The sequence below is a fragment of the Canis aureus genome, chromosome 21, assembly GCF_053574225.1.
Source record: "Canis aureus isolate CA01 chromosome 21, VMU_Caureus_v.1.0, whole genome shotgun sequence".
NCBI classification, from domain to species: Eukaryota; Metazoa; Chordata; class Mammalia; order Carnivora; family Canidae; genus Canis; species Canis aureus.
In genome coordinates this window covers 23,243,091-23,252,935 of record NC_135631.1, presented here as the reverse complement: position 1 = coordinate 23,252,935, position 9,845 = coordinate 23,243,091, and the positions used below count along the sequence as shown (strand labels likewise).

The 9,845-nt window shown below is 49.0% G+C and overlaps 1 protein-coding gene across 2 annotated transcripts; it reads right to left on the bottom strand.

The window, feature by feature from the left end:
- Positions 1-3,544: 3,544 nt before the first annotated feature.
- LOC144292772 (uncharacterized) lies at positions 3,545-9,430 on the bottom strand. Of its 2 annotated transcripts, XR_013360129.1 has the most exons (6): positions 8,869-9,430; positions 7,679-8,402; positions 6,315-6,447; positions 5,475-5,524; positions 4,467-4,620; positions 3,545-4,076 (listed from the first exon to the last, which is right to left on the bottom strand). XR_013360129.1 is itself a non-coding variant. In XM_077863576.1 (2 exons), the coding sequence occupies exons 1-2, from the start codon at positions 9,159-9,161 to the stop codon at positions 7,724-7,726; spliced, it is 972 nt and encodes a 323-aa protein (XP_077719702.1). In that variant the 5' UTR covers positions 9,162-9,430; the 3' UTR covers positions 7,297-7,723. The 2 variants fall into 2 exon arrangements, 1 of the variants encoding a protein (XP_077719702.1); XM_077863576.1 differs by lacking the exons at positions 3,545-4,076; positions 4,467-4,620; positions 5,475-5,524; positions 6,315-6,447 and having other exon boundaries at positions 7,297-8,402.
- Between the last annotated feature and the right edge of the window lie 415 nt (positions 9,431-9,845).

The following is a 9,845-nucleotide window of genomic DNA, read 5'->3' as shown; positions in this document are numbered from 1 at the left end:
TGTTTTCCCCAACAGTAGAAGAAACAGCAGCCCAGAGAGTAAGAACCAGAAGGCCTCCTTCCTACCTCCCTCTCCCAGGGTCTTTCTCTCTAAAGCTTGTCCCCCAACACCCTCTCCACGCCAGGTGACCAGGTCATTGCGGCCCAGGGAGGCAGTCTGGCAGGCGTGGTTCTGCTCAGGCGCTGTGGCTTCGGTGTTGGAATCCCGCTCTGGGCAGCAGGCACTGTCCTCAGAGAGTGTAAACAGTCCCTGGCCAGAGGCCCTGTGGCTTCCAGGGTGCTGTTGCCTTTGGCTGGAACAGGAGCTCTGTGTCTTCTTCCCCTGCTGTCCTTCTCTCTAGGCAGTGTCACAGGGCCTGGGCCTCACACACACACATGGCTTTGTCTGGCACAACACATGCCCGAAGAGCCCTGAAAATGGGAACTGAGCTGCTGAGAGACAGCATCTCCTTTTGGAAACCTGTGCACTGCTCCGTGGCCTGTGTTGGCAGGACGGCTTGAGGTGAGGCTGAGAAGAGGGGAGACCCGAGCCCACTGAGTGCCTGTGCCCACAGCTTCTGGCCGCATGGGGCTGGAGCCCGATACCACTTGTGAGTGGGGCTGCAGGAGATACCCCAAAAGAGTCCAGAACTTAATTGCTAATAATTATGGCTATCATTTGTTGAGTACTTAGCACAGCCATTCTGTTGAGTACTTCCCATACTCATTCTATCTAAACAAAAACCCTGAGAATAAGTACTGTTGTAATCCCTGTTTTTCAGACAAAAAATGGGTTAAGGCATTTACCCGAAGTCCCACCATTAGAGAATGGCATACCAGAGATTTGAGGCAGGTCTTACAGACTATGAGAGCCATACGTACTTAATAAGTACTCAGCCTTTTGAGTTCTAGGTGGCTCACAAAACAAACAGATCTTTAGGAACAGTGAATTTAGTAGTGACTCTAAAATTTTTGTCTCCCCTACAGTTGTTTAAGGATTGTGCGTCCAAATCCAGGCTGAGCTCCTCAGTTGAGCTCCTGAGGACTCATCCATGGTGTTCCTTAGATGCCCACCGGGAACTCCACCTGGCACTCTCCTGTTCCCACAGCCTGCTAAGGCTGTCAAGAGATTAACCATGTTCATACTGAGTAGATACAAGAAACTGGACTGGTGGGATTTTCTTTATTTTATAGCCCATATGACGCTGAGTATGGGCTGGTAACATTTCAGTGCTTATTTTCAAGGCTGGGTTATGGTCTCAGACATCCTCAAGCCCTTTATCCCTCTGCCAGAGGGAGATGGAGTGATTTTTGTCCCTGTGCATAGGTTTCTACTCCATACTCCACTCCACCTCACCCCTATTTTGGGGATTACATCTCTGACTTGCAGAGGAGGAGCAGAAATAGGTAAGAGAGAAAATATCATGCCCCTTTGTCATATAAGAAGAATGCTAACTCAGACCCACCTTCCTCAGTGTCCGTTCAGCCCCTGTCTCCCTGCTAAGGTAGGAACAGGTTGTGGCAGATGGATTTTACATATACTACATGCAGGAGGCCTACATGGGTCTTGGGTCTACAATTAAATGCTGCTATGGAGCCAGGACAGAAAACTCAACCATCAGGATAACGAATACGTGGCCAGAGCTGACATTGCTAGTCAATCACAGCACTCCTCGGAATCAGGAGGTGACCTCTCAAATGCTCAAGAGATGCTCTCAGCAGCCATTACAAATCAACCAGAGTACACGAGATAAGGCCTAGTTTTAAACATAAACCAGCCTGTGTGCTCCTTACAGGGAGAGATCCTACCTTATGGATGTTTTCATCTCCCTTCAGTGTAACCCAGTTCAGATTGGTAAAGTCTGAGTAGCCCTCAGTGCTTGTAGAATGCATAAAAGAATGAAATCGTGAATTAAGGTAGTTTTTAGACAGATGCGACTTAGTCTTCTTCTGGGTACTCGATCTTTGACGGAGGTCTTCTGGATACCAAACTTGTGCCTTGTTCACATAGATCCTCTCTTGCTACTTGAGCTCTACAATTTTCCTCAAGGAGCCCAAAGCTGAGGAGCTTGTGCATCAGTGTCCTAGAGAGCCGTTAGTGAAATAATCCTTTGCCTGTACCTTTCCTGTACCCTCTACCATAAAAGTCAAACAAGAGTCCATTGAGCTGTAGCCAGAAGACCCATTAGAATAATAGACACCAGGGTGGATTTTCTCAGCTTCTGATGACTAAATCTTTGTTCCCAGGCCAAGCTTCTCTGCTTGACTTGTTCTTCCTTTGGGATGACTTCTCTCCTAGGAGGCACCCCATGCAAATAACCTTTTAACAGACCTGCCCTATCAGTTCCTCAGAGTTTCCTAGTCATGACTAAATTCCAGCAGTGGACGCAGCGTATACCTAATCTCTTCCTCTTCCTCTTTAGCCCAGAGATCAGACGTGGCAGTTAGTTACTGCTACATAACAAACCACTCCCAGATCTAGTAGCTTAAAATAACAGCCATTCCTTGCTTCTCACAAGTCTACAGGTCAGCTGGATGCTTCTACTGGTCTGGATTAGGCTTGGCTGATGTTGGCTAGGCTCACTCACGTGCCTATGGTTAGTTTGTTAGGTAACTGGGGGATAACTGGTCTAGGATGGCCTTGATGGGATGACTTGGCTCTCTTCCATGTGTTTCTGACTTACTTCCAGCAGATGAGCTTGGGCATGTTCTCATGATGAGGGCTAGGGTTAAAGAGGGAAAGCAGAAATAAATCCGTGCTTTTCAAGCCTCTGTTGGGGTCAAAGTTGATTATATAACTAAACAAAGAGTCAGTGTGAGAGTACACTAGTAAAGGGGAGATATGGAGAGGCATGAAAATGGGCATGAATGCAATCAGTCCCACTGCACCATGTTAGAGGATGTAGTCTTCACCAGTGGGAAACATTTGAAACAGTGCCTGGATGTGATCCTGACTCCCTCGCATGATGGGAAAGGTTTCAAATCAATGATAGTCATACTTCAGATGAATGTCTTAGGATCAAAAGCCTCAACTGAAATGCTCTCTGGTGTTGAGCAGGCTTTGACCCTGGTTGGTCTGCTAGGCTTTCCTCAAGGACCTCAGAAGATGAAGCAAAAAGGAAGGACTTCCCTGGAGAATCAAAGCTGGTTTGAGGGTCCCCAGCCACTTCCCCTTTGTGTCCTGAAATTACTTTATATTCACAATGACACAGACAACCAGCTTCTTGTCACTCTCCATCTCTGGCTCTTGTACCAAGCCGGGCTTCCTTCCACTTGCTTAGATTTCTACAGCAGCTGTCATCATCTGGTGATTTGGATGTAGTAGGTGTCAAAAGTGGGAGTGAGGATTCATTTTTGGGGCTTCCAGAAGCTCATTTCCTATCTGGTTCCAGTGGCCACTCTTTAGCCAAAGCAAGTTCTCAATCTCAATAGTGAAAGCATTCAGGAAGCTCAGAATGATTATGCCTTTCTGAAAGTTTAACTCCCTTCACTCCCATCCTGGACCAGCTGAGCCCTATTGCAGATTTCTTTTTTTTTAATTTTTATTTATTTATGATAGTCACAGAGAGAGAGAGAGAGAGAGAGAGAGAGAGAGAGAGAGAGGCAGAGATATAGGCAGAGGGAGAAGCAGGCTCCATGCACCGGGAGCCCAATGTGGGATTCGATCCCGGGTCTCCAGGATCGCGCCCTGGGCCAAAGGCAGGCGCCAAACCGCTGCGCCACCCAGGGATCCCTGCAGATTTGATCATTCTCATGGGCTAGACTAAAATGCCCTACAAGGATTATTGCATGCATCAAGGTTGCAAACTGGCAACTACCTTTTGGGGAATCATCTCAACTGGAGAGATCTGAAAAAAGCAGTTCTTTTGCAGGTTTTTCACTCTTCGGTGAGGTCCCTCCTTTAGGAATGAGCAGCAGGATTTTAAAGTCTTCTCCTTCAGTGAGCAGATACATGAAAAGCCCCTATTTCTTATATCCTGACCCTTAAAAAAATCTGAAGCAATTCTAATCACCTTTCTCATTAATCTTGGATGTCAATCCCCCACCCTTTTCTTTGCAACACTCTGGGTAATCACTCCAATTGATCAGAGATGGCACCTGAAATGATAAAGATTTATCATATTGAATAAGGATGGACCAAAGATTCTAAGGTAGAAATGAGTAAAATGGCTTATTGTTATGGGTTGAATTGTATCCCCTAAAAATTTATAGGTTGAAGTCCTAGCCCTCAGAATGCAACTTTATTTGAAAATAAGCTTTTTGCAAATACAACTAGTTAAGATGAGATCATACTGAAGTATATGACCTAATCCAATTAGACTAGTATCATATAAAAAGAGAAATTTGCACATACAGGCACCCAGGAAAACCATTTGAACATGAAGACAGAGCTGTATAAGCCAAGGGAGGTCAAAGATGGCCAGCAAACCACCAGAAACAAGAGAAGAGGCCTGGAACAGGCTATCACAGCCGTCAGAAGGAACCAACCTGCCAACACCTTGATCTCAGACTTCTGGCCTCTAGAACTGTGAGACAACATATTTCTGTTGCTTTGGTGCTCAGTTTGTGGTCGCTTGCCATGGCAGCCCTAGAAAATCCACACATGGGTCAAAGAGAATCTTGCCTATGGAGCAGATTATTTCTAGAAAGTTCAAAGAGAGAGGCAATTTTAAAACAGAAAGGTAACTTGGAAACCAAATAGACAACCTCTTTCCCCGCAGCCACAAACCTATTTACAAATAAAGAAACCCAAGCCCAGAGAAGTCATGGGGTTTACCTACAACCACTGAGTCAGCTAATCAGAGCTGCGAATTAAGGTTAAGTCTTTTGACTGTCACCTCCCTGCGCCCAACTTCAGTGCGAATTTTGTTTTGCCATTTGCTTACGTGCACACCTCCTCTAATTTACCATGACACCTGGAAGGGAAGGACTGTATTCATGGACTATAGCATGGTGCCTCACTTGTAGCAACAAATAACATTGGTTACTTATAGCTAATTATTTCCAGGGTCTTCCACAGGATAATCTTCCTGTGGACCCCAGAAATGGTGCTTTTCCAAAAGCAATAGCGATGTTGGAGAGAGAACAGGAAGCAAGGTTCTCTAAGTGTCAGGCTGTGGACAGCAAGTCCCAATGGCCTGCGAGTGATCAAGCCCTGTCCTCAGTCAGCCTGAGCCAACAGCCTTCTGCTGACAACACGGTGCTCAGGGTGGAGCAAGCCACGGAGAGGCCTGCCAGGCGCCCAGAAGATCCTGGCCAGCTCCCTTCTGCAGCTACAAATTTATGTCTCCTCCCCGGCTGATATTCTTCTATCTTTGAGGCAGGAGCCCTCTTATTTATCTCTACACCCTCCACGTTGCCCACAGCCTAGGGGTGGACTCGACCATGGCAGATTCCCAGGGAGCGTGTGTCGGCTTGGACAGACCGTCTATGCAGCCGCCTAGCTGTCGAGCACAAGAGGAAAACTTACAAGGTGTTATTTTGCTAAAAATATACCTCTGAGGGCAATCTTGTGCCTTGTTATTTGTAACTCTTCCTTTCCAAAGCTAGAAGAGAGTTGAAAGAAATCATCATCAAAATGCCACTTTTCAACACTTAAAATGTCTGCCCAAGTTTAGAGAACAAAGCTTCAGCCAGTCCAGTCTCCCCAGGAAAATCTCACACGTGGCACACGTATGATGTAAATTGTGCACTGTGCTCGGTTTTCCACAATAAACAAGAGCTTAGGATGTGGAACTCGTTTTATATGTATAGTAAGATCAGGTTCGTGATTATATTAATGTATTACAAATAGCAAATATATTAAAGGCACTTATGAGATGACCTCATAGGACTCACATTTCACTTTCACAATCCGTTTCGGTATTCTTATGGTTTAAATGGGTTCTGGGGAACAGAATATAATTTGCTATAATTGAACTGGCAGGAAGTCAGGATGGGCTTTATTTATGACAGCTATTCAAGACCTGCTCAGACTGTGTGCAGCAGGCAGTCGCTGGAGTATGTCTGGTCTGGCTCCAGAATTGTAGGGCTCAGGAGCACCGTGGACATGCAGCAGGGAAGTCAAGGATCTCTCCTCCCCACTGCCTGTCACCCCAACCCGTCGTGCCCTCCAGGAGGTTTCAACCTCCAGCACACTCCAGGGACACAGACAGGGGTAGGTGAGAGGACCCCACCAGGTTGAATACACCATGGCACCACCAGCCCACAGCACTGCCACACTCTTCCCCAAGGTGCCATGGGGTCATCCCTCCCTGCATCTGCCCCTAGGTCTCCTACTGGGAGCAGAAGGGAGAATGGGGTCTCCTGCCCACTGGTAAGACCTGGTAAGCCGACCTGGGTGAGAGAGGCCACAGTCATGGAATGGGGGTGGGGAAGGGCAAGTCAGGCGAGGTCTGGGTCACTAGGGGCTGGAGTTGGGCTGCTGGACCACCAGTGAGCTGAGCTCCATTGTCCCATCACACTTCACCTATGAACACAAATTCAGAGATAAAAATTAAGAAATGCAAGACCGCAGCAATGTCTCGGGTTAAAGTCAAGCCAGGGCCCTTGAGCATGAGTCTCAGACAACTGCCCCAGTTGCTTGCCCAGGAATCCAGCCCCACCTGGCACATTTGCTTCGGGGCTTTCTTTTCCATATGGGCTTTACTAGATGTATCGGTCCCACGTTTAGCACGTACCGTTTCGCTCAATGCCACATAAGAGCTTGGCCAAACTAGCTTGTAGGATCTTTGGGAGTCATCCCTACCCTGGTTTCTCCCGAAGCACATAGAACGATGTTTTGGACACACGAGGCACTCACAAACACCACAAAAGTCATTTAAGTCCCAAACTGGTGTGCTGAGAGTTCAAATATCCCGTTAAATTACAGTTTTCATCAGGGCCACGTGGCCCTCCTGCCTGCCCACGGATTCCCACACAGCGTCTGAGTTAGAAAGGGCAGAAGGGGCAATCTCAAGGCACGATGCGAAAAGGCGGGGGGGGGGGGGGGGGGTTCTGAGAAAGATATTGGGTGCTGGCCCCGAGCCTCGGCGCGCTGATATACGTGCACCATAAAGCAATGTTGGGTCTTCAGGGAGAATTAGATAATGATGTGCCCTGGAAACCATAAGAAAAATGGAGACACGCCTTAAATGTTGTGGTTAAAAGCTGGAAACCGCAACCTCTCAGCTCCTTACCACTGAGACTTCTTAATAACAAAATCCCTTCCTGACTCTGAGCATAATTGCCTGGAAGAGGGAGCAGGAGATGAGGTCCTTCGGCCTGCAAGGCTCAGAGGCCTGTTGGGCTGACTCACTGGCTCCCTGCTGCTTGAGGCCTCCCTGCCAAAGGGCTGCTGGGAGGAGAGTCACGAAGCCCGAGGATGGAAATAGCCCTGCTCGCTGGGGGAAAGAGGATCTTGGCGCGCTCTCTTCCCGTCCTCTTCCAAATACCGACCGAGCATTTTTGCACCTCGGCCAGTTGCCATGGAGAGCGTGTGGGGAACACATGTAAATACTCGGCATGGCTGAGACACGCTGAGGTCCTCCAGGCAGGGGGTTCCTCTTCCCCTCGGCCCTTCTCTAGCCGGCCGAGAGCTGCAGTCCGCAGCCACATCAGTAGGCCCCGTGGTTTCAGGCCTCAGACTCGGGCAGCTCGTTTTTAAGGAACCCGGCTGCTGGGAGGGACTGGGAAACACCCCACATCTACATGAGACCTACGCTTGCAAGGCTGTCCCGCCGCCTGCTTTGCTCCAGTCCGTCTTCTCATCTGTAACGTAGGGAAAAGAAAGGCCTTACCATGGGGGGAGAGGATGAGGAGAAAGGACGCATGCTTTGCAAAGACGGAGGTGCGCCGGGCGGCAGTCTTACGGCCCAGCTGGGCACCCCAAGCCTTGTCCCATCCAACCCTGTTATTGGGGGCTGGCCCCTGGACGGGGTGGCGTTCCTTCCTGGAGTTTGCACCTTGTCGTGCTGAAGGCAGGGCGACCGACAGCAGCAGCCCAGGCCCCAGGGCTTGGCCCGGGCCTCTCTCCTTCCACCTCCCGGGGTGACCAAGGCCCTCCTGCAGCCTGCCCCCCCAGGACAGCAGAATCGCTCAGCCACCAATCTCTTCTGACCCTTGAAGAAAACCAGGTGTCTTCTTATAACACAAATACCCGCCGCCCAAGGCTTTGAGAAGCCCACAAATCCAGCAGCAAGAACCTCTTCCTCAGGGGGCTCCTGAGGCCGGAGTGCCCGTGTGGGCAAGCACTGGTGGGGATTCCCAAGGGAGCCCCTCGGAGGCCAGCTCCTTGTGTGGCTCCTTTGGGGGTGTGGGAGGGGCGGCCGGGCCCAGATCAGGGTGTTGTCCTCGACGACTGACTGTCTGCTGCCACCCACGCTCTGGAGAGCTTCTTTCTCACCAGAATGTTCCTTTGTAGCTCCCTGACAACCCGACTCGATGCTGTGGTGACGAGAGGAAACAGTGCAAACCGGTCGCCAGCGGGGAGGGGCTGGGTGGGCCCAGGCCTGCGGGGCCCCCCGTGGTGCCCACTCCCCGCTCCAGGGGCCTGGGGTCACGATCACTCAGCTAGCGCATCGCAGCCCCCAGGGGCAGCAGCCTGGCCCCGGCTCCCTGCGTCACACAGGCAGGTGGTGGGGCGAGGCTGGGACCCCCTGCCTGGGGCCCAGGCCTCCCTATCCAGATGTGCAGTCTGCTGAGGCCAGGAGCTCACCACACACTTCAGGGGAAGAACAGGGGGCGGGGGGGTGGGCAGGGAGCAGGGAGGTGAGGAGGGAGGGAAAATGAACGGGAGCTGGGGGGGAAGGGAGACCAGCTACGCCCAGGGCATCCCACACTCCCTTCCCCTGACACCCTACACCCCAAATCTCCCATCTGGAAGGAAATAAGACAGGCAGTCCTGACTTACGATGGCTTGACTTCATGATTTTTTGACCTCACGAGGGTGTGACAATGACACACTTTCAGTAGAAACCGTACTTGGAATTCTGAATTTTGATCTTTGCCTGGGCTGGTGATACACAGTGTGATCCTCTCCGGTGACGCTGGGCAGGGCAGCGAGCCCCAGCGCCCGGTCAGCCACGCGATCACCAGGGTCAGCGATGATACGATTGCAGCGATGAAATTATAGTTTGCATAATAAAATGACAGTGATAAAATTACAACGGCCATGCCGCTTCTCACTTTCAGCAGAGTATTCATAAATTACATATGACAGTCAACACTGTATTCTAAAACGGGCTTTGTGTTACGCGGTTTTGCCCAACTGTAGGCAAAGGTACGTGTTCTGAACACGTTTAAGGTAGGCTAGGCTAAGCTGTGGTGTTCGGTAGGTTGGGGTGTTACGTGCTTTTTAGACTTAACGATATTTTCAATTTGTGATGGGTTTATTAGGACATATGTGATCTATAATGTAAATACATATATAAATTATATTATATATAATAATATATAATATTATATATATATATATATATATATATATATATCTCAGAATTTCCATGAAGTTGAGAAAGGAAGAATAATAGCATCTTGCAGGGTTTTTTGTTGTTGTTTACAACAGGAAACAACAGGAAAGGAAAGGAAAGAGAAAGAGAATTACAATATGAGACATCGAGAGAGGGAAGACATGATAGTAACAAGTAGGAGCAAGCTGAGACCTCATTCATTCAATTAGTAAATAGTGTAGGAGCATTTGCCATATACCAGGCCCTGTTTTAGGCATCGGGGATCCAGCAGTAAACAAAATAGACAGGCACTCTGCCCTCATGGAGCTCACATTTAAATGAGAGAAGCAGGAAATAAGAATGACAGATTTATTTTTTAAAATGACAAAATTACAAAAAAAAATTCCGAGTAAGTAAAATACATTGTGCACACACATAC

What these genes read in the sequence shown, in the direction of transcription:
- LOC144292772 (XM_077863576.1), bottom strand. Translation starts at nt 9,161, where the DNA reads ATGAATACTCTGCTGAAAGTGAGAAGCGGCATGGCCGTTGTAATTTTA. An exon ending in AATCATGAAGTCAAGCCATC is followed by an intron (nt 8,403 to 8,868) that starts GTAAGTCAGGAC and finishes TCGTCACCACAG; the next exon opens with CATCGAGTCGGGTTGTCAGG.